At 41.4% G+C, this 24,948-nt stretch overlaps 1 protein-coding gene across 2 annotated transcripts in view; it reads right to left on the bottom strand.

Moving 5' to 3' along the window:
* The window catches only part of TSC22D1 (TSC22 domain family member 1), a 96,350-nt gene extending 80,049 nt beyond the window's left edge, over positions 1 to 16,301 (bottom strand). Inside the window, exons 1-2 of one of the 2 annotated variants that reach the window (XM_059819539.1) lie at positions 16,254 to 16,301; positions 12,769 to 15,623 (exon numbers count right to left, since the gene is read on the bottom strand). In XM_059819539.1, the coding sequence (XP_059675522.1) occupies positions 12,769 to 15,590 (2,822 nt within the window). In that variant the 5' untranslated portion in view covers positions 15,591 to 15,623; positions 16,254 to 16,301. Of the gene's footprint in view, positions 1 to 12,768; positions 15,633 to 16,253 lie in introns of those variants that run through there. The other variant, XM_059819530.1, reaches the window with a different exon arrangement.
* Positions 16,302 to 24,948: the final 8,647 nt, after the last annotated feature.

Here is a 24,948-nt window from a genome sequence, read left to right as displayed (position 1 = left end):
ACTGCAAACCTCAATTCAGGATTTTCAAGCTCTCCACTTCACGGGGCTCTATTCAGCTTCTTTCTTCAGCAGCTGTTTCTTCTATTACTTTTATCAATTACTTGATTAGATTAATTAACACAAGTACATCCTTCAAGAAGATCAAGCTGCCAAGTCAACAGCAGCCATCCTGGCATTTCAGGTGTTCATTGCCATGTTTCAAACACAATTTTTTAGTTTTAGTTTTCAGAAAAGCCAGAACTGAAGAGATAGTCTTAATCTTCATGTCTGTGCAATCTTTATTCAACCCGCTAACATCAATATACTTACAGAGAGAAAAACTGCTTACTTCACTAGAAGAAAATGCAAATCTCTCTTCAGATACTGCGTTTCAAACCATTTCTTACCAGTTTGAGATTACAAACAACCTTTGTCACTGACAGACACTATAATTAAATAGTATTCAAGACATGGCTGGATCTTCTTTCATAAAGAAAAAAGCCTACTTTTCCCAGCAATTATGTTTGGTACATTTCTTCTGTGGTCACTTTAGGCAGATTAGACTACCAATAGTAGTTACTTCTTTTAACTCTTATTTCTGAAGCAAAATGTAGAGCTTTCCAGCAACCTCATGATTTCTGAAAGGGCTTTGTTTCTAAATCTTGCCACTTCACTAGAAGCAGACAACATAAATCAGTGGCTGAACACATGCAATTGATGAGCAAAATTAAAACATCCAGTGTTCACCCATCATGAAGTATTCTGCACAGGGACAAATAATTTTAATAACTTCATTATAAATTTATACCTTAGGATAGAGTATATATTCAGTATATAAAATGCTACAGAAGATACTAGTTTTGTATTATATATTTTTTCATATTAGAGTTACATTTAAGAATGGTGTCCAAGAAAGTTGAAGTTTAGTAGAAAATGCATTAAGAAGTTCTAGCATATAACTTACAGAAGCTCTACATATACACATTACAATTTACTACAGAAAACTAAAACTTACACATGAACATTCTGAACACAGACCTCACAGTGCCAAGTTACCTATGCCAAATTGTGCAAAGCTACATGGCAATATTATCCAATGAATGCAATCCGTGTATGACTGTTCTAGCGATCACAGTAACAAAAGCATTGGAAGATTTGTCTGCATACACAAGGGCTATAGAGTTAATCCGGAAGCTATGAACGTCTAGTGCCTGTCATAAAGTTACTTTTGTTCCAGAGCTATCTGGCAGCAACTTTGAGAAAGTAGTTCCGAAGAGTACCTGTAAATTCATTGAATTACAGGATTTTTAAAAGCCAAAGCAGAAGACAGGCAGGGTGTTTGGGATTTTGAATAACTGCATGGATCTTACATTGATCTGACCTGATCTTCCATCTAATATAATACACAAACTCCATCATTTACGAAAAGGTATCCCAATGTTTTAGGCATTTTTTTTTTGATGCTGAAACATAAACATGAATAAAACATTTCAGATATTTAGAAAATGTTCATGATTCTGAAACATTAAGAATGGTTTAGTCTATCATGTTCGGAAGTTGGAGTAAGAAGGAACTCCTTTTAAAAATAAAACTTAAAAAAAAGCAAGCTTCCTTAAACATCTCTCCAATTAAAAAGTATTAAGAGGGAGGGTTGCATAGCTTTCTTAAACACTTTTTAGGTCAAGACAATCTTCTATTTGAAAATACATATGAAAACACAGTTTCAGTGTCCTTTACAGAATTCTTTGGAGGACTGTTTGTGATGCTTTCAGAGAAAACACTTTCATCCAATAGCTTCACAGGCACTAAAAAAGTATGTTCTAAATATTTTAAGTATTTGGACAGTAAATATACACATTTAAGACTCCCAGAGATTGGATTCTGATGGTCAGGCAAATACAAAAATTGAAGATAACTACTGCTAGCCAAAACTATCTGCTATAACATGTTAATATTTATTTTTCCCCTTCCACAGACCACAGTACTCTCTAGAAGCTGAAAATATCAATGCAAATCATCATCTAACATTTACCTGTTAAATTCCAATGAAATAAAAAAGCTGCTCAATTACTTCACTATGCTCCAGCATAAGCAAGCAGCACTGAGAATCTACACATACCATGAGCAGAATCAGTGAAAACTTAAAAAAGGGGCTAACCCATGCTTTGGTGACTCAATTTTCAATGCAGTAGTATTCCAGAGATGTTGTACTTCATTATTGACAGGGTAGATCTCTACAGGAATATACAGATTACCATCCTGCTTTGCTGCTCTGTTTTTTCATAAAGCACTAAAAACATTTAAGATTTTGCCTGCTTTAAAGCATCACTGTCTTAAAATCAATTCAGAAATTATATGGACTTCAGACAGCAAGTCATTTAGGATCATCTTTTCTGCTCTTTGTTGTAAAGCAGCCAGCAAAGCAGAGCCCCACAACACAACTACGCCTTTTAGCTACTATCCCATAAATAAGAGACTGTATTGCCCACAACTCTACGTATACTTGGCTCTAACACACGCATGCCTGATACCATTTCAAAAACTGAAATCCCTTTCCCCACCAGAAGAAAGAAGAAAACCAAAACCACCATCATAAACATTTCACACCTTCTTTCCTCCCTCCTCTCTTTCCAATCAAATACGTGCTCAGAAACTCCTCTCTTTCACAAGCAATTATGGAATTGGAAAGAGTCTCACAAACTTGGAAAGAAAAGAACATGGAGGCACATGCACAGCCTGCACCATTCCCTGAACATTTATGAGTAACTTGCCATTTCACCCAATTGAGGATATTAGGCCTACTAAAGAAACACTTGGCAGCGCAGTATGCTGATCCATTCTTAACGTAATAACCTCATTCAATAAAGAGGTACATTTATACCTTGAATTCATTTGAGTGCTACAGTAAATTATTTAACAAGTACTTAAAATATATAGTCATTAACTCCTGGTTCCTTTTATTTCATTTTCACTTAGTCTTATTTTGTAAGAATGCGAGAAATGAAACCATAAGAGCAGCAAATACTCCTCTCACCTGCAGGTTTGTTTTGGGTTTTTTTGTTTGTTGGTTTGTTTTTTTGTTTGTTTGCTAAAAGAATTAAAACTTTATATGTTCTCATATACATGTATACAGATAAACAGCATTCAGAATTTTAGAGCATTAATCAAAACATTTAGTAGACATTTCAAGTTAAGGCCAGGTCAAGCTTTTCACTAAATAGCTTTTAACATAAACAAACCATAATGCCAAATATAAACTAATTATTACTACAAAATCCTTCCTTGCCAGATTTCAGCATCTGAGAATCCTGTACTGCAAGTAACATCAAGGGACAATGACAATTAATGCCTTGCAGAATTTTCCACACAGACAACAATCATAAAACATCTTGAGTTGTTTCTGTTTCCCCTCACATGCCTTTCTACAGGGTAGGCAATGCTGTACGAACCCTCGTAAAATCCTAGAGGAAACAAAAGCATTCCACTTCTGTCAGGCTCAACCTGGAAGTAAGAATTAGGATGCTGTTTACAGTCTGCAGACAGACCTCAGAAAATACAGAATCTTTGCACATGGTACAAAAACACATTATGATACTTTGACACATATACATACAACCAATAAAGTTACCAATCTGAAAATAATTTTCCAAGAAATCTACAGAAGTTCTGTTTGTTTGTTTTTACTATGCTTATCCCAGCTCAGAGGCAATATATGCCAAAACAAGTCACTCACAATTCAGATTTTGCCTGGGAAGTTTTTGCTTGCTCTTCTGTAAAAAGAAATATTTCAAAATTGCAGTCACAATAGAAGTCAAAGCAATCACACATGGGTTACTGGGTTAATTTTTAATCACCATCTTCCTTACTAGCTACAATAGCACTAAATACTTAACACAAATTTAGTATGGTTACATTTTTAGTTCTTTGATTTCTTCAGTTTCTTATATGAATGCCAGTCATCATCTTTCTCTCTCATCTACACACAACTGTAACACAGTTAGGTGAAGTGAAGGTCAGAGGAAGCTTAAAAGGCATTTAAGTTTTCTCTCATCTTGACAGGGATTTCACCCCTCTACATTGCACAAGGATTTTAAAGTTACTGGAAAAACATTAAAAGGTATTGCTATACCATACATTTGTTTACAACGGTTTAAAGGAAAATACCATTTCTAAACCAAGCAAAACCAACTCACAACACATACTAAGTTCAGAAACTTAACCCTTTATGCAATTAAAAGGACTGCTGACTAGATACGTAAGCACCAAAGATTAACACTTGGTTACCAATAGCTAGGACTGTTACTGACCCATGAGACAATGGATTACAAATAAAAGCTCAACAATGTCTGCAAAAAAATGGTGTAACTTAATTTGATTTGCACCTTCTGATCTCACAGAAATTAATCAAGTGTAACACTGAAGATACAGAAACAGGAATACGCTAATAGCACTGTGTGCTGAAATTACCTTATCTGCATAACTCATCTTTAGGAACTAGACTGCAGTATAGTATTAAAAATAGCTATTATTAAATGCATTAAGACACTAAGACTATTGTTGAATGTGTATCCACATTTTCAGCAGCTTTCAGTACTGTCCCTAATACTTAGCACAGTACTTTGATACTGTTGCTTAAGCAACTGCTGGAGAAGTTCAATCTTCATTACACATGAAGAAATCAGAGCCCTGAAAAGTTCCTGCTGGATAACCATTCTAATTAAAACAACCAAAAAAAAAAAAAAGGCATACAAACAGAAGGTTGGACAAGCACTTAAGTCACACACAAGCTCAAACAACTTGCCTGGCCAAGTGGTTTAGCACACTTAAGCAGCAAGTTATAAAACACTCTACAAATAACTTCCAGTTGCTATCAAATCTATACCTTACTAGAAATACTGTCAATATTTTTTTTAACAGACTGTGGGCCCAACCATATCTTTCTGTTAAGCCTAAATTTATAGAAGATCTTCTGGTGTCTGTTCTAGCAATTTCTAAAACCATACTCCTCCAGTATACTTAAAAGAATAGGTTATTCAAAAGTATATAAAGAAATGATCAAGATACCCCTCAAGTTTTATTAAAATAAATACGAAGCACAGTTTTCTGAAAGTTTCCTTGAGAGGAAAAAAAAGTGGTACCTGCATTTGTTCCTCTACAAGGATTATGCAGTCAGCTTCAAAAAAAACCTGTTAAACTTCCAATCCTGAATTATTAAAAAAACCCTTAAACTGCTTTACTTCCTACTCTATTATTCTAACGTACTTTCAAAACTCTGTACTCATTTCAGCTAGTACGCTACCTACAACTCCCAGCAAGGAAAGCTAATAATAAAAGATAGTTTGTTTAGGCAGAAGCTCTCTGCTGGCAAAGAAAAGTTACTTTGACTCTCCTGGACCATCGCTAGCCCTGCACGGCAAGAAGAAATATAAACTGCAACAAGAACTTCAAGCTTGGATGCCTACAGGACTTTAATATGTCCTGATTGTCAAAGGTACTCCATATATTAAGCTTCAACACTACACACCTCATGAAAGCAGTATAAACACTTAAACACAAAAAACCCCACATGACAACACACATTGGCCTAAGTGCCCAAATACAGACATACCTACATGTGAATTCTTCACGCTTAGTACAGTGGTGAAAGCTTGACTTCATATATAGATACGGAGCAACGCTTAGACTCAAACATATTCCTATGTTTATACAGCCCAGTTTAAATGTTTTTTAATAATTCATATAGCATTATTTTAAACTTACAGCAGTAATATTTAGGCTCAACGTACACTTTCTCTAACTTTAAATATTGTGATAAAAAGACTAGTGAAATTTGAAAAATTACTGAATTAAAAAAAGGTTAAATTACCAACAGCATTAGAACAACTTAGATGAAGGCCAGTAAGTGTACATTAAGACTGTGGAGTAGAAAAAAATTCAGGAGTCATTGCTGAAGTACAAAAAATAATGCCAAAATAATTTAAAGAAAGTCTAATAACAAATTAATTGCTTGCTGAAAGAAAAATGGTGAAGTTTAGTGTGACTTTTCTACTCTACCAAAACAAGTGTTCAAGATTTTACTTTGCAAGTGTAAAAAATGTCATAAAATTGAACAAGTTCAGTTATTAAGGCGTAATGTTGTATTTGAACTATGATGAGTACTATTAATTTCTGCACAGCACCGAAGTCAGAAGTCCTCATTTAGTAGGTCATTAGCAAGTCATTTAGTCCATAAGGTAACGAACAATGGTAAAATACCCAAACTATCACAAGCAACAGTCTCTAGCATTTGCATATACGGGATCATCGTAATCCCTGCCTGCGAAACATGCATAATCTCTACTCTGTCTCTCCGGAAAGTCTATCCAGCTTCAGTGGAAGATGGAGACTTCTGCATATAACTGCAACCACAAACCAAATCCTGCTTCAAACACTGACAATGCATAACAGGTGTTTGGAGGCTTGCACAAAATGAGCTGATAAGGGTTTCTACACCACAACTGACTGTAGCACAATTACTATCTTTGTTAGCAAACTCCAAAGACAGACCAAGAGTTAAAGTGTTGCAAGACATTAAAGCCAGAAGGATGATCAGGTGCTCCAGTTTGATACCATAATTATGCTGCACTTCCATCATGCAATTCATAACTCTGTGAATGTTTTAAAACAGGCTAAAATAAAGTGGTATCTCCAGTCACTCAAGAGCTCTTTCCATCTTAGCTGTAGGCTATGGTTTCTTGTACAATCACACTGAGAATAAACTAGCTCCTTATTTATGGTGAGCATTACCATGAAATGATTTACTGAATAATCTTACCCTTAGTCCTTGCTTAGCATGCTGCTAAAGCATGCATTTGCTTAACAGCATTGCTTTTGGTGGCCTAAGTGCAGTAAGTGAAAGGTATAGGCCCACTTTTAAAAGTTTTCAGTCATTTGTAAAAGTATAATACGTATTACACACAGCACATTTTAGTCTCATAAATTAATCAAGAATAGAAAAGAACCAGTGCACTAAATCAATGAGAACAAAGACTCGCTATTCTTTTCTATTCTTATGTTTCACCTACACCAAACTGCAAACCCAGATCACAAATTATTCCCAAAAAGGTCATACCAAGAACACACTTGCTATGATTACACTGATATTCAGGTGTGCGTAGTTTCTTTTTCTAAACAACTATACTAGCAATACTACTGTTTACAACTCTATCTACTTCCTAAGCTGTTAGAGACAGGTCTGAAAAGGCTTATTTACTTTACTATTCTCTGTACAGTGAACAGCATTATTATAGAGGTTTTTTTGTAGCATAGGTGTGCTATCCATATGTCTTTTTACTTACGCTTAAGCAAGGTACATTAACATTTTGGGGGTTTTTTTGGTTTGTTTTTTGTTATTATTTTGCCCTGCCATCCTCATAACTTTACTAGCTTACCACTGACTGTCGCAGTCATTACTCTATTGTGGCATTATCTAGATAACCTGTAAAGGCTGAAACACTTCACTATGAATACACAGACTGACAAACAGATAATTCTGATTTGCAGATTAGCTTGTAACATAAAGAATGCAAATCCTGAGACAGTAACAAAGACTGCTTTTCAACATTAAATATTTTAAAACCTTTTGTTTGTTTTTACATACACATACATAGATGATTTAGTCGGCTTATACACTGACAACCTCCAAAGAGCAGCCAAAACTGTAGTGCTAACGAGCATTTTCTGGAAATCACAGTATCGGTTGGAGAGGTACATTTTGCAGCATCTCCAACAATCTGCCTTATCTTAAGTGCTAAATTACTGCTTTTACAACTCCCTGAAATCTGTTGGTTCTTCCTGTCTGAAGACAATGCAATACCAAGCACTGTAGCAATCCTTAGATCAAAGCATAGCATGGCATGCCAAAAATGCATCTATAAAAGACACCAGAAAAAGCTCCATCCAAACAGGTATTGCCACCTACAGCTGACCAGCAGACATACAAGGTGCAGACCCTAAATTCTGCATTGTTTTTTACATAGAGCAGAGAGCTAACAATGTCAATTCTGCCAATGGTACATATTTTATTTCATCAGATGAGACGAGAAGCCGGACTTGTCAGCATGACACAACAGCAACCACATTTTCTACACCAAAGCACTGTCTTTTTACTCATGTGACTTGCCATTACTGAGGGTAACTATTTTTTCAAGTTCCCTAAATAGCCAAATTGAAGATCTGAAGAGACTTTTTTTAAAAGTCAGCCTCCTAGAACTCAAGTTACACAATTTTGAAATTGGTGACAAGACTCTATTTAAAATCTAAGTTTAAAATCTGAAAAAAATGGAAAACAACAACAGTGCCCCTAGGATGCAACTAAAAAAAAAAATCACTGTAAATCTATGCTAAGCCACCATAAATCCTTTGTTGTGAAGTATCTTCTAAAAATATCTTCTCCCTTTTTCATCAAATACACAGAAGCAAAACTTACAGCAAATAAAAAAGCCCATGTAAACTCTAAAACAGCTTACAAAATAAATATAAGCATGCAAAATAGTTACCACACAAAAAACATTTAATTGAAACTTGCAGTTCTACTTAATATGTTCATTCACTACTGCTTACTAACATTTTCAACAAGTATTCAATTACATATGTAAAAATCTCATTTGCACCTTATCAACCTTCCTACTACATACTCACATACACGACAAAAATTCATTCCATTTCTTGACTATACTCTTGCTTTACAAGCTAGTACTAGTTACTGCTACTAGAGATTCTCAAAGGCTGTTCACAAGTCTTTCAATTCTCACGTTCAGCTTTAATCTACCAGCCTCCTCACAGACTTAATAACAAGCCAAAACATACATCCTGTACAGAAAACATTTCCTCCACCTTTCTCCATCCTGCTGTAAAGGGATCTTTTAATAAAAACTTCTCTTTAAAAAGACAATTATGAGAGATTGTCAGATAATAAATACTTCAAATCTCTATGTCAGTTTTATGTGTTTATCATCACCTTTTCCTCCTTCCTTTTTTGCCTCACTGCTGGATGAAATGTACAAACAAGTGAAAACAACTTGCATGAGACTAAAGAATGAAAACAACTCTACAGGAAGTGCTGTCAAGGACAGGGAGACAGTTATTAGTTCTCTTATCCTTCATTCACAAAATCTGCTTTTGAGTAATGGTAAACAACATTTCAGATAAATTTATTTTTAAATTCACTTACAACAGCCTTTATAAAAAAATCAGCGTATTTTACAGCATTTAAGTTTTCATTTTACAGATAATTTAAGCATTACACAAGTCTGCCCAAAATCTTATTGCAAGCATCTATAGCATAATAAAGCATTGTCTAGGAAGATGTAAAACTGATTTTGCAACACTAAGTATAAGTACACAAAAGAACTCACTGCAATATAAATACGTATTTTCCATACTTAAGTTTCAAAGGCATGAAAATAAAAGAAATCCTCTTCTACAGTTCATGAGATGAAATACTAAGCTCAAAAGACCATGTCTAAAATTGACAGGATTTAATAACCGAACTGACTAAATCAAGGTAATCGCTGCAAATCCAAGAAACTATGAGAATCACGCACTAAAACGAGTCCATACCATGATTCAAGCTAAGAAAAAGAAGGTACTTAACATCCAAAAAACAGGCCTGCGTTTTTGTAGATTGAAATATTAGAAGAGATGATGAATGTACCAACATACAAACATCTATGGCATACCCAACAGGCTGAAGAGAGACTAGTCAGAAGAACTAGGGGTGGGGGTTTTTTATTTTTGTTTTGTTTTTTTGTTTTAAATACAGAAACTGTAACAGTATTATTTGTATCCTCTCTTGAATAAAGTTTGCACATTAATTTTCCATACGGCATTCTGCCAAGCAGTTCATTTTAGTATCTCTTATTTCAAGTCATAGTGAAGATTAAAAAAAAAATAATTCATACTGGGGAAATAAAGGTTACAGTTCTCAAACCAGATACACTCCATACTGTCTATATTTAAAAGGCCATGCCCTGATAACAGGCATAGAAAGAGCTGCAAATGGTGTTCTAAAAAACTGAACAGGGCTAAAGTCTTAAAGATACCAGCGCATCTTTAAACGCAATTATATACAGGTTTAAGGAAAGCTGAGAGTTAATCTAAAAAGGCACACTAAATGGAATTTTACAGCTTCTTCACTGGCCCAATTATGTCATCACTTAGTTCTTTCTCCTACCTTTTCCCTTGCCAGGTTTAGAATCACTTGGGATGTATTGATATAAATCTTCAGTGACGTATGTGTGTGTGCACAAGACAGAAATGGGGATTTTATACACACATATTTACAGTATACCTGCTTCTTAAATGTTTATGTACTTTTATAACACACTACCCTTTACCTCCTGTGAAAGAGGGAATAGTCTAACAGGCAAAAAACTCTCAAAAAGAACTCTAGTTAGAGACATCCGATGGCCAGAGAAGTGAGGAGCCAAGCAGAATAACAGCATATCTTGCACTACCTTTAGTGAGTGATGAGGTCTGAGCTCCAGACCAAAAGAAAGTCCAGTCAAGATGACAATACAAATAATACCTTGCCCTGAGATGCCCTGAGATCCCCTGGAAGCAGAAACAGAAGCAGTCTCACTAACTTTTTAAACATTACAGGCAGATATACAAGTAGAAACGCTGCTGTAAATTACCTAATAGCACACAAAAGTGACCTGACCGCTACTGCCATGCTAAAAAAAAAGCTACAATTATTTTTGGTCTCCATTTAACAAGAGTCATATCCTGCTCTTTATAAAGAATCTAAACGATTTTCCAACTGCAGTTAAACAAAAGTGTAGTCTACCTGGAGATGACAGATTGAACAAAGACACAACGTGCATGGGAGAAGAAAGGATATGATCTTTGGCTAGCCAAATAATAGAGGAAGAAGGTATTTCTGGCTATTGTTACCCTGAGGGATTTAAACATTCTGGAAAAACTACCAATCATGACAAACAGCTAACATATGCTCTTAAAATCAGGGCACAGTCACATGCTAGATGTCATTTTCCAAAACACTGAGCATCAATGAGTTTGATTCTCTTACTCGGCTAGGATCCCCTGAAAGCTTAGGGAGCTTTTTTGGTTAAAAAACCAAAACAAACCCACAAACAAAAAAACACACACACACACGCCCAAACACAAACGGGACCCATGAAGAGAAGGATTAGTGTCCTGGTTTAGAAAGATCAAAGGAAGGAAAACCAAAAAACATTTCTGAGAAAATTGACTGCTAGCAGCGTAACGGTGACACTGGGGGCTTTAACACCTCAATATGTCTTCTACCACCTTCACGTACTTATTGACTAAAAAACATAATCAGAATGAAACAGTGTTGGAACTTGCCTTTTAGCAGTCCTGGAAGACAAGCTGATACTCATTATAGCTCTCTGGCATCTTAGAAAGACGTGATGAAAGCCACTAAGGCAGTCAACACCTCATGATCAACACAATCAGAGACTGCTGATAGAGTTAGTATTTTCAATATTAAGAAAAGAATTCAGCCTCTCCCAGCAACCTCTTTTTTTTTTTTAATAAAGTTTGGCCACTGATACTGCTCCTGATTTAAGCCATGGCACCAAGAAGATATTTAAGAAGTACTTCACCTCCCATTGCTATGGCATTTTTCCCACCTTTTAAGTGTTTAGTGCTTTATTTTGTCTCCTCACCTGAGTCTCAGTTTTTCTTTTCTAGTGTTCTTTTCTGTCCTCTCCCACATTCTCAAGACAGGTTATTTATCTTAAAGTTACTTCTCCCATTAATGTAGCTTCTTCTTAGACAAGAAGTTTTTTGGGAGAACCAGTCTTCCTGTCCATTTGTAAACACACATCACAAGAGGTCCTCAATACAGTGAGGAATTTCCATGTGTAATTAGTATCAAACAATTGCACTTTAAAACTGCTGTTCGGATCGCTTCAGGCTTCACATGCAAGGCCCTTTCACAACTGACACAGCTTCTCTGCACACACTGTCAAAGAAATGAGAATATTCACATGCACATACCATTAAGACCAGCCAGTGGTCATTTACTTGAAAAGGTGAAGGTAGGAGAACGTGCAGTTTCTTACTCTTACTGGACAGAATTGGTGCAAATTCAAAGGCTCATCACCCCTCCACAGGCCTGAGCGGCTCTCACAATGGATTAATGCTTTGAAGCAAAACCACCAAGACCAAAAGTGCCCCAAGTTCAATTTAAAGAGCCACAACAGTGTTGCTGAACCTCCCTTTTCCCACCATACTCATTTGCCTAAAGTGTCTCTTGGCTGTCAGAGAGAAGGCTTCTATACACACCACAGACTCGCAACTGGTTCAACCTGAGTAAAGTCAATACTTGAAAAAGAGAAGCTGAGGCAGGATGCAGTCTAGGCTTGCGAAGAAAAAAAAAAATGTACCCAAGAATAAATATTAATTATTTCAGCATAATAAATAATCTAAACTACAATCACCACTACCATACCCACATTCCACAGTGTTCTTTTGTATTCCTCCATACAATGGGAATATACACACTATCACAGATTGTTAAACACAACTTACCCACGCAGTAGTTTCAGAGCATAATCAATACAACCCACCCCCTCAAGAGAAAAAACAAGTATTTTAATATAATACCTACATGCGCCGGGACCTGAGAAACAATACTTCCAATTAAACAAAAACATCACACTGCTTCATTTCACAGAACAGCTGTAAAGAGACCTGCAAGTTAGTGCAAATCAAACTATCAGACAGTTTATCTTTTAATAAAGTTACAGGCAGTCTTACCTCTCATCCTCACCATCTACGAGGGGCGTTGTCAATGGCAGCACCTTCAGCGGAAAGAGGGAAGCAGAGGATGGCATGTTGCTGCTACCGCCATCTGAAACGGCTGATGATGCTCCAACACAACTCTCACCACCAGCAGCTTGAGGTAAACCCACTAGGGAAGGTTCTGTAGGGCGTCTGCCATCTTCAATTTGGCTTACAGTTGACTGAGCTAGTGATTGTGCGGGGAACTGGGTAGAGCTTAGCGGTATCTGCTGTGGCACACTCTGTGCCACTGGCATACCTATACTTGTTGATATCAAGGGAGGCTGACTAACACTTTGAGCCAAATTCCCGTTCTGCACAGCCGAAGCTTGTGCTATGTTCTGTGGCTGTCCCAAACCTATAGAAGCAGAAGGTATGCCAGGAGGCACAGCTGAACCAGCTTGACTTGGTGCAGGAACAGTACTAGCAGAAGGTATAGGGCTAACCGCAGGCAGCTGCTGGCCAGTCATCCCTTGGACTACAGATTCCACTCCTTGTGCCTGCGGCTGTACAGGTAACAAGGTGTTTTGCTGAGCAATGACCATTTGCTGAGGAAGGCCTGAAGCACTAGCCTGTAATCCCTGCTGCATTATTCCTGTCTGCACAGGCTGCACTACTTGTGAAGATGGAGGAGCAGCCGTTGACGGCATGACTGGAGGTGGAATTTGGTTTGCAGCAGATGGTGGTTGCACCACAGCTGCTACGGTTCCTTGCTGCCCAACATTCAGCATTTGACCACTGGTACCTACACCTGGTATCGCTGACGGAGCATGTGCAACAGGCTGAGCTGAAGCAGCAGCTGGATGTGCTGAAGGCTGCATGCTCTGTGCCTGGGCAACAGGAACCGGTTGCCCTGCTCCTACTCCTGCAGAACTGGGCTGCATGGCAGGGGCTGGAGTCTGAAGGATCTGCTGATGCTGAATGTAGTCTGGCATAGCCCCCGTAACAGAGTTTTGGTTCACTGGCTTAACGTGACCTGCGGCCATCTGTGCAGGAACTGTCTGTTGCTGCTGCTGTTGTCCATACTGCAACTGCTGCTGCTGTACAACTGGCAAAGTCTGCACAGGCTGCACAGGCTGAGAATACGGTAGTTGCTGTTGAGCCATACTTTGAATGGCAGGTTGCTGGTGGCCCAGAGATGGGGATACACCTAGTATATTAACTGGGGCTGGCTGAACCCCAGTAACAGTGGTTAGACTGGCCTGTGCAGGAGGTTGGACCCCTGGCTTCTGCTGTGGATAGTTTACTTCTTGAGAATGCAGCTGGACTTGTGCAAGCTGTGATTGAGAAACACTCTGTGGTATACTAGATGCTGGAATTGCCGGAGGAGCAGCACTGCTAAAATCCATCTGCTGCGGACCCACACCTTGAAACGCTTGCTGCTGTACCACAGTAGGTGCTCCTATTTCTCCACTTCCCACACTTTCTGTATAGTGACTCAGTGTGCTTACATTGCTGCTAACAGAACTCCCACTGGTGCTCTCCCTTTCAGAAGTCACTTCAAGCGGGTTTTGTTTTATCGTCTCTACTGCTTTGTTTACTGCTACTCCTTCCGAAACTGCAACAGTGTTTTCTTTATCATAGAATTCAGTGCATGTCCATCTACCTTTTTTGAAAGGTTCGGAACTAGAATCTAATTTTACAACCCTAAACCTTGATGTGCCAGATGCAGGCTGCTGCTGGCTCGATCCCACTGCCATTCCTGCAGTTGGATTAGTAACATTGTTAATGACACTAGAGGAAGCACTCGTACCATTGCCAACACCACTCAAGATACTCACATTAACATTGGTGCTAGTTCCAGACAAAGCATTTACATTACCAGTACTCGTGATGTTGCTTAAATTTATAGTACCAAGCACGCTGCTTGCCACACTAGAACTACCACCACCCATATTATTTAAGGTACTAGTTCCAGTAGCAGGACTTACACCTAAATTGCCAGGAGTACTTGTAGTACGGATATTAGACACGACAGATGCCAGGGAACCAGTGGATGATGCAGCAGAAACTGGTGCAGTTGATATAACATTGTCAGAGCTTCCAGTTGTTGATAGTTTTCTAAATGATGGACTGGGTGGTGGTCCTCCAGAAATTGGGGCACTGGTCACCCCAGCATGCGATGGATGATGGTGTCCATGATGGTGGTGGTGAAGATGGTGGTGGTGATGAACATGATGGGGGTGAACACTTCCATTGATCACAACACTCTGCTGTGGGTGATGAGGCAGAGGAGCGTGCTGCTGAGGAAGATGAGGCTGGTTTGGAGAAACAGCCCCAGGAGTCTCTGCCTCTTGGAAATTATTTAAAGTCTCTTCAGAGGAGCTCCTCTCGGGTTCTCCCAAGTCAGTGGCCCTGGATAAAGAAACATCCAAGATTTCTGAAGACGACAGGTCTTCAGTGTGGGACTCATCCAGGTCATCGTAGCTTTCTGTATCCTCAGCTATGCTGTTATTAGAGCTCATACTAGCTGATATTTGAGCAGGGGTCACACTGGTAATTTGGAAGCCACTTTTCTTTTTCATTTGAGCTCCAGTCTGTGCAAGAGGCTGTGGCTGGAGCTGAGACTGCGAGAGGAGGTTCAGGCTTTGTGGAGGAGGGGGTGTCGGCTGTGGACCAGTTGATGATGATGCTGCAGGAGATGGAGGCGGCGGCTGGACCAGCAAAGGCGGCTGATAATCCTCGGCAGAGAGGGCAGTGCTCCCAACGCCGGTACCTGGTGCAGTGGGAGCAGTAACGCAGCTGCTGCCGCTGCTACTGCTGCTGCCCCTTCTAGGAAACATTGCCGGGTGCGCCATCTTCCTAGCACTAATGTCTGCGGCTGAGTCAGGCTGGTGCATTGTATCGGGTGTATTTTAAGAGTGCAATCCCCCGGTATGGAGAGAGACAGACAGACACACACACAGTTAGCTTTGCGCTCACGGAAGGGCAGAGAGACACCACGCACAACCCCCCCGGCTCCCGCAGAGCACGGGCTGAGGCGCCTCGGCACCGCCGCTAACCAGCCCCCTCCCCTCCTCCTTCCCTCCGAGACAGGGAGGGGGCGAGGACCGGTCCTCCGCCGCCTCTAGATTAGCGCCTCTGAATGTCACACTTTCGATCCTCCGCCATTCACTTTCCTTCGCCCTCTCCCCCCCACCCCCTTTTGATTTCCGCCACCCCCCTCCTCAGCCGCCCTCACCCCCCGACTGCGCCTCTCCCGGGGGGTGGGCAGCGGGCGGTGGAAATGCCCGCGGTAGCCGGCCGGCCCCGGGGGCCAGCCCCTTCCTCCCCGCGGCTCCCCCGGGCGCCGCGGCTCGCCGGCAGAACCGCCCTCCCCGCGACGGGCGCCGCCGCCGGGCCGCCGCCGCCGCCTCGGCGGGGCGAGGGCAGCCGGCGGGCCCTGGGCAGCCCGGCGAGGCGGACGGCGCCCCTCGCCATCACCGCTGTAGTAGTAGTAGTAGGAGAGAGCAGATACGTACAGGACTGGCGCACAGCAGGGCGGCAGCGGCAGGCTGAGCCGGGCAGGGACATCCCCGTCAGTGGCAGCCATGGAGCTGAATCATTTTGGGTATTAAAGAGACGGAATAAGGAGGGAAGAAAAGCAGCAGCAGCCCAACAAGAGAGTCCATGAAAAGGAGGGAGGGAGGGAGGAAGGGGGAGCCAGCCAGGCAGCCTGTCTCTCCTCCCTCTGTGTCTGGCTGTCTCTGGAGGAGGCTCCGCTCCGCACGCTCTTCCTTCCCCCTCCGCCTCCTCCCCCTTTATAACAGGCGGCACCCGCTCTTCCTCCGCAGAACCGCGCCTGGGATCAGTCCTCCTCCCGCGTGCGCGTCTGCCCCGTCCTTTCTTCCCTCCGGGTCCCTCCCGGCTTCCCTGCCGCCGCGGGTCTCTCCCCCTCCCGGCCCCGTCTCCTCACGGAGCGCTGGAGGAGGGCGCTGCGCGGGGCTGCAGGGGGGAGGGGAAAGCTCGCCAAAGGGGAGGGCACGCGACAGACAACGTAAGATGGCGGCCGCCGCGCATGCGCGCCCCGCTGGCAGACATAAAGCCCGTCTGGCCGAGGCCGACGGAAATAGGCTCGGCTCGCGTGACGGAAATTGCCGAGCGCCGCCGAGCTTGGGGGGGGCGGGGGGATGTCCCCGCGTGGCGGCGCTCCTGGCTGGGGAGGGGGCGCCGGGCGGGGGCAAGGCTGTGCCTGTGGCCGCGGCGGGCAGGCAGACACCCCCGGCCGCCTCGCCCGCCGAGGTGCCCCTCTCTGCCTCTTCCCCGGGCCCGCAGCATGACTGTGCCTCACATGACCCGCCACCTCCCTCCCCCTCTCCTCGGCTCCGTTGCAGATTTATTCACGTTATTCATCACCTTCTCCTTCCTCCCCTCCCTCGGTCCAGAATATTCCTGCCCATTCTTCCCCCCCGCGCTTGGGGAAAGCGGAGCCGCCTCGCTCGGGGGCCGCATTCCCCTTTGCGCCACGGTGGCTCCCACCCTGGTCGGGGGTCGCGCGGGTGACTCCCCTCACGCCCCGAAATGGCCGCCGCCCCCCCCCAGGGCTCTCCCCGCTGAGCCGGCCGGGCGGGAAGGCTGCCGGGGCGGGAGGACGGTGTCACCGGGCGGTGGCTTGAGGCCCCGGGTGTTGCCACCGCGGCACCCGCCGTTCCAGGGCGCGCACTGAGGCGGCGAGACGGTGTCGGGGACGCGGTGCTGTGGCGGGGCGGGAGACACCGCCGGTACCGCGGGGAGCGGCGCCCGGAGGCGGCGGGGTCAGGTGAAACCGTTCATCTGCATTCACGAGCGACACGTGTGTGTGTGAAGGAGCTTCTTGTAAGAGCTCGAGAGGAAATGCACTGAAGCGCTGCCCCCAAAATGGTGCCACTCGAAGGTATTTTTAAGTTACTAGGCGGAACTGAGGTGAAATCCACCGATCTGCCCTCGCTGTGTCAGTGCCAGCACCCCGCTGGGGAAGAAAGACCACCTGGCCCTCTCAGAGCTGAGCGAGGAACCTCCACGGGCTGGTCGTGGCGGGGCTGCTTCACCTCTCTCCCCTTCCAAACTGAGCCTCTCCTCGTCGTGGAGCCACAGCCATCTGATTTCTGAAGACGCTCGATGTGTGCGTGTCCACAACAAAATCTTCCTTCGTGTCCTTGTGGCTGTTAGTGTGGACAGAGCTGCCCAGCAGGTACCTCACAGCCACACAAGCCAGAGAGATTCGCACCATCAGCATTGCTCCACCTCTCCCATCCGCAGGACTCTCTCCAGGAGCGCTTTCAGAGCGCGATAAATTGGGCGTCCCGCTTTCCTACGGAGGGGGGGACAGGTTCGCACCCTCTCCCTGTTTCTCCAGTGGCCTGGTGGTGGGGTGTGCACCAGCACCCAGAGAGCTGCTGGTGTTCCCACCTCCTGGCAGCACGGCCTTGTCTCCAAACACAGCTGCCCGTGAGCTGGTAGAGGTGTCTCAAAATGCTGCTCTGAAATTGGTCCAGTTTGCATGGAATAATAAAATCTTCACAGGACTTGACTGGCTCAGGCTGATTCTGTAACCTGACTATGAAGCCCGCTGGTTAGGACAGTCAACAGGGCACGGGGGGAAAAAGTAGGGCTTGGTATTTGCTGCAGTGAATATTTAAGCACATCATGAAGAGTAGTGGAGCTTTAACAGGAGAGAAGTTGTGAGAGTCTGAGGTATTATATCATATAGCTGAGTCATTAGAGAGTTCTTGTGGGAGATGTAAATGTTAGTTCCTTCAGGCAGAGAGGAGATTTGAGTTTCCCATGTTCGGTCCGTGGCGTTTAATCACTGAGGTATTAAAAAAGCTGGTTTTGTAGCTCCATTTTGTGACAAGGGTGAGGATTCAAGGTCACAGACACAGTGGGAGCTTTTGCAGCCTGTTCCTGAATGTCATCCTTCCATCTTGCCTTTCCTTGTTACCCTAGCTTATCTAGCTCTCACCCAGTGTGGGGATAGTGGTGGCTTTGAGAAAATCCTGCCTTTTGCAGCCTAATTCCTTTTATGTGTGGAGTACAGACATTCAGCTCAGGTATCCAGGTACCTGAAAGGTAGACTTGCAACTCTTGCTCCTTACGTGGCTCTAGGACACTGCCTGTATACAGACAGCGCCAAACACTACAAAACGATTGACACGTAATTAAATAAGATTCTGCCTTTTCTGAGAGCACGATAATACTATTTTTTAAAACGATAATCAGAACAGCTTGAAGACCATACTACCTGAATGTGAGCTCCCTACAGGAAGGAGCCTTTGTGTAACCCTCACAGATTTCAGGAAAGCATCACAAAGGTGCCCACAATCTGTCTACGTCTTGATGCTTCATGCAACAGTGAAGACTTATATGCATCTTTGATGAGATACTCACATGTGTAACCGTTTTTGAGATGAGAGCCCGAGGTTGCAAGCCAACTTCCATTATAAATTCCTGTTCTGTCTGCTTATAACTTTCCCAGAACAATTTCTTGAGGAATTGTGTCTTCTATGGTTAGTCGCAGCTCAAAGATGATTTTTTGAATGTTTGAACAAAGTCCAACTACTTTTAAAGTACGTAGGCTATGACTACAGAGGAATTTGTTTCTAACCTTAAAAATTTGTGCAAAAGTAACTCAAAAATGATTGAGCTATAAAGTTTGTAGGCACCTAATAGACATGAACAAGCCTGAAAAAGAATAAAACAGTAGTATTGTAAGTGGTTAAATGTTTGCTTTCACCCACACTAACTTATATTCATTTTGAATAGTTAGTAGTCTTTTGGGCTATAAGCTTCTTTGTACAGCATGTGAAACAGTTCTTTAAATTGGGTCCATATAGTTCTCTTCTTATACAAGAGAAACTGAAGAAAAAAAAATTTAGATAACAGTGCTAATTTATCTGCATAATGTGGTCACTGGTCAGTTAACAATCCAAATGATGGTCTAGACTAGACAAAGCACATCTGAAGTGGCATGTTTGAAACTAATCTTTTAATGCTGTTAGTAAATATGAACACTTTCATGTTAGATCTTTTTTTTCTTTCCTTATCCATTTTCATCAGGTATATGCTTACACTTCTCGCTTTCATTTTTAAGCCTTAGTCTAAGCATGAAAATGGGATTCTCAAATATTTTAATTCCTTTTCACATCCATTAAGGTTTATGAAATTAAAATTAAACCATTGAAGTTGATAATTTAATTGTTATGAATTGTGTTATTTAGTTGTTGTTCAAAATGAGAAAAGGAATTTCATCATATACCTCATTTACAAAACACCAAACATTTCAAAATTCAGCCACAACGCAATTGACCATCTTCATGTATGGACAGTAAGTGAAATTACCCAACAGTTATTCCAAAGAAGTCCACCTCGTGTTTTTTAACGAACTGTATCAATCAACTAGCTGGAACCAGAGGTGCTTGTGTCATCACTGGATGGATCCAGCACCTTGTTCACTGTGGTCAGTGCTCATGACTACAGGGCAGACGGTCCTGCAGTCCCGTCATTACCTCCGCTGCAGACTGAAGACTGCTGGAGGGTTGCCAGTATAGAGGAATCCCCTCGGATTGCATCTCCTACATACATGCTTCCCAAATGAGCACACACAGATGGGCTTGATGCAGCCCTTGCTGCCAGGTAGGGAGCGTGAGTGTCTGGAAGAACTCTTATTTCAACCTTAAGATCCTATCATTCAGGTTAGTGCAAGAGAGCAAGATCTTCACAGTGTAAATAGAGGTCTGTCTCCAATATATATAATATTTCTTCAAACAGGAAACAACAAGCCTTGTTGCCACCACAGATTCTCCAAGGATACTGAAGAAGTAGTATTTTAATATTTTCTTTCTTTGGCTCCTTTACTGTTTGACACAGTTGTATGCGTTCATCCTAGCATATGCAGTAGTTTATGTCTTTGCACAGAGTAATTATAAAGCCAACAAATGGAATACTATGGGGTTTTTACTCAAGACAGTCAGAATCATGGCGAATCAGTCTGATGTGTGTTTTAAATCCCATGTGGCTGCTTCATAAATGATTTTTTAAAACCTTTAATGAAAATAATTTTTTTATGCTATGAAGCTGCCATTATTAGTTTAGACAGAAGGCTTTTCTGTGTTTATTAATATTGCTGACTGTAGTCTCTAAGTTGATTTCCAAAGATATGTGCAATTTTTTTCTTCCTTCTTGGAGAAGTACTCAAGAAAATTCTCACCTTTCAGCTCTGAAAAAGTTGTAATTCTGCTTCTGCATTTTCTTAGAAAGTTCAAGTCAAGTCTTGATCTTCCTTTCTTGTTTTGTTTTTAGTTGGCTGATTAGTTGGTTGATTGGGTTTACTGACTGATTCCAAAACGCCTACTGAGACATTTTTCAGTCCTTATTTCAATTCTTATGAAATAATGTTGAACCTTTTGGAAAAGGAAGTTTTCTCACAATTTTTTATTAAATAAGTGCTTGCAGAAATCAACAATTCTAGCGATCTTTAAAAAAATCAGCTTTCTTTAGACTCGTCAGGTCTATTCCAATGTCAATATACTTGAAATCATATCTTTCTAGATCATCTGGAAAAGTTGTTTTAAAATATTCATTATACCTGCACTTGGGGAATGTGGCCAAGTGGGTAGACTTTTTTTGAATGGGGATTGCATTCAAATTCAGATTTTATGAAAGACTTCTAGAAGCTTTATCATCATTTTATAGACTATAGGTGTATAGACCATGTGCACTGTATTGCAGGAGCAACGGTTAAAAGTAAATCCTCCACCAGCCCATGAATGATGCATTACCAGCCAAAAGACCACCATGATTTTATCACTGTTACCATCTTGCTCTCCTTTACTTCTCCATTTCCACTTGCATTTGTAGTCAGCTGATGAAATTGCATCTTACAGAAGCGCCAAGTTCTGGAAGGTATTTCTTGGATACCTCAACCTACAGCTGTAATGGATGCAGTTCCCTTGTAGTCTGAGATCATTTATTTAATTAAGTGTTCGTAGAGTACAGGTCTTAGGTTGTTAACTGTTTGATCTTTGATTAGTCAGCCAAGTGGTATATATAATTAAGCTGAAGATCAAATAAAATAGATTATCAAATCATTGAAAAATGGTCCAGTTGTTAAACAGACCCTCCCTTTTTTACCTCTGGAAAAATCTATAAGCAAAGTAGCAAGTCAACCAGTTTTTTAGTTTACTTTTAATCTTTGTGAATTAATCATAAACATTTGCACGGGACTGTTTGACAGTGTTGGAAATGTGAGCTCTTAGTTTGTAGTTCTCAGTCGCAAAGATTCTGTGGAATTGTTTTCTGTTGACTGATCCTAACCCTGATAGAGGAAAGCACTTAGGAAAACGCTTTGTTTATGAACGCACTTTGTGTCCCCTGACTACACTGGGAATTCTGTGATGCCTAAAACTTCTGCAATTTATGTGTGATTTTCTTGAATGAACAGGAGTGAATGTGTCTGTTGTGATGAGGCACAAATCTTTAAAATCTCAGGCTAGAAATAAATTAAGAGATTTTCGGGTATTTTTTTTTCCCCGAAGCTCCAAGCTTGTTCGATGCAGAATTCTTTGGAGAAGCAGAATGTGCAGCTAGTTAGTATTTAGCACAGCCACACAATTTTTGTCATTGTATTATCACACAGTAACTGGAGGCAGATAGTCTGTCCTAGTTGTGAAGGGTACAGAGAAACCCTTCTTGAACTCATTTAATTGTCTGTATCTTGGGTATCTAATTTTCACCTCCCTTTCGGCTGTGTCAACAGTATTTCTTCCCATCTAAAACATATTCTGTGGAAGCTAATATTTGTTTTCACAAATCCAGAATTTTCTATTCTACAGTACTTGAGCAAATTTACGCTTTGTTTTTTATATGCATTAGTTGTAATGTAACTGAACTGCTTACTGAAAGCAGGCACAGACTGGTCATGAGCACAGCAGAAGTAAACACAATTTTTATGAGTAGTCACTTGGTATGTTTTTCTACAACGCCAATAATAAAAATCACCTATACTATATTATTTCTCTGCTAAAGGACATACAAACTTATTCACAGTAATAGTAAATTTAGTTCCTCCACTTCTTTGAAGTCTTTGGTTTGTTTCCCTACTTTATAATTTCTCAGGCATCTTCTCTTTGATTATCTCTGCATTTTAAATTACTGTATGTGACAGTTTCGCTTCTGCACACATACACTGACAAGCCTCAAAAAGTCAAATTAAATGTCCTTGTGACAAAATTCAGTAGGAAACAGATTTGGGATTTCCAACTGCAGCACCAGAAAAAACTGCCTTTATCAATTTCAGGAGAACAAAAGATGTGCAAAGTCCTGACAGTTCAAACACATAGTCAGAGGCTTAACTTCAGTCATGTGAGTAGTCCCTTTGACTATTAACTTTTGGTCACTAAACCCCTAGAAACTTAGCATTAAATGTGTAAATATTTGTAGGCTCAATACAAAAAGATGAGGTATGTGCTAAGGTGTGGTCTTACAGAGCCTTTGGATTATGTTGACCTTTAGTTGGTAACAGTGTTGAGTCCGTATCAAGAAGAAAGCTACTCCATATGCTGCCAGACCAGGTATTCTCCAATATTTTTTGAAAGATGCTAACTTTTTGTCTGATAGGAGCTTTATGTCTTAGCTTAAAAGGCAGCCCTGCAGTATTTCACTGCTTTAGGATTGAGCCACATCATTACCTCGTTTCCAGTTCTACCACTCATTAAGGCTTTTTAACTGCTGTTAGTAAGAGACTAGAAAATTGCCTATTCTAAATAGGGCATCAAACAAAAAAGCATGTTTCTATTGATTAGAAAGTGCTTTATTTCTGCTCAGTCTTAATACTTTTAGTAGTAGTTCGGCATGGCAGCACTCATGAGAGTTTAAAACCCGTCGGGGTTACTTGCCACATCTTACTGCCAAGTGAATTCTTAGGTAATAAACCAGGAAAGGCAGAAATAGTGTCAAAACATGCCTCAGACTGTGCTGATCAAGTAGCCTGTCCTACTTGAATAAGGGGCAGTATGTCAGTGTGCCTGTCCCGTGAGACAAAATACAGCGATGCCATACGCGAGGGAATTGCTTCCCGCAGTTAACACCCCCTGCCCGGTGTCTCCCCAGTGACCCAGTCATCTCTTTTAAACCATCTGTAGGAAGCAAGAGACAAGTCATGGTGAACACACATGCTAAATCTATCTCCGAAACATCCAGAGCACTTGCTTTCGAATTGACATGTGTCTTCTCAGCAGCTAGCGAGGATGGTCAAAGGGGAGTCCTTGGTGAGAAGACTTGTAACAACTCCCTGTTGGCGTGGGCTGCAGGAGACGGTACTTTTTTACTTCATGCATAGAGGAATAAGTTAATAATAGAATACAAATGAAATTCACAGACATGAAGATGAGAGGTGGTGTAGAAACCAGGCAGGTCCAGGAAATAACATGTGAACTTAGTATTTCCAGAAAAAATACATTTGCTTAGCTCACACACTTAGTAAACATGAAATTAGATATGATTTTGGAATATAAAATGGATGCAAAGTAGTGTTTTTAATGTTTGGTGACATTTGTAAAGATGCTGTTGCTGGTATACCCTAGAAACTGTAATAATTTAAGGGCACTGTAGTACTAGAGGTATATTGGAGAACTGGAAATTGTCCAGACAAATGCAACAAAAGTGATGTTGGAGGAAGCTGGAATTTCAGTCATAATGTGTGTTTGTTTTGCAAGTGTCTGCAGGTCAAGGCATTAAATCACAAGATAATAATCTCTGACTATTTAAAGGAGGGAGGTGATATTTCAGACCCAGATTCAGCTCACCCCCAGTGGGGTACCTGAATTAGAAGTGTTGCTGTAAAATTTCTCGTAGAGAACAGGAACCTTCACTTACAACCTCTGCATCCTTTGGAGCTGCTTATTTCTCTCCATTGACTGCTAGGAAAGCCCAGAAAGCCCAGGGTAATTAGATGTCTAGCGTGTGTTGCTCAGTAGGGATCTAGAGTAAGGTGGGAGGTATGTGAGCCAATGACATAACAAAAAGAGTATTTAGCTGAACACCAGTACAAACAGTTTTGAAGTTGCATTGGACACTAACAGTGAAGTAGAGCCCATGAGAAAGTGATAGAAAATCAATTACAGGGACACTCAAATTTAGCCAGGATAAAATATTAAAGAATTGCCTGTAGAGAGTAATCCTATGCTGATCAAGAGAGGGTTT

Source organism: Gavia stellata, chromosome 1 (genome assembly GCF_030936135.1).
Source record: "Gavia stellata isolate bGavSte3 chromosome 1, bGavSte3.hap2, whole genome shotgun sequence".
NCBI classification, from domain to species: domain Eukaryota; kingdom Metazoa; phylum Chordata; class Aves; order Gaviiformes; family Gaviidae; genus Gavia; species Gavia stellata.
This window is presented reverse-complemented; position numbering and strand designations above follow the sequence as displayed.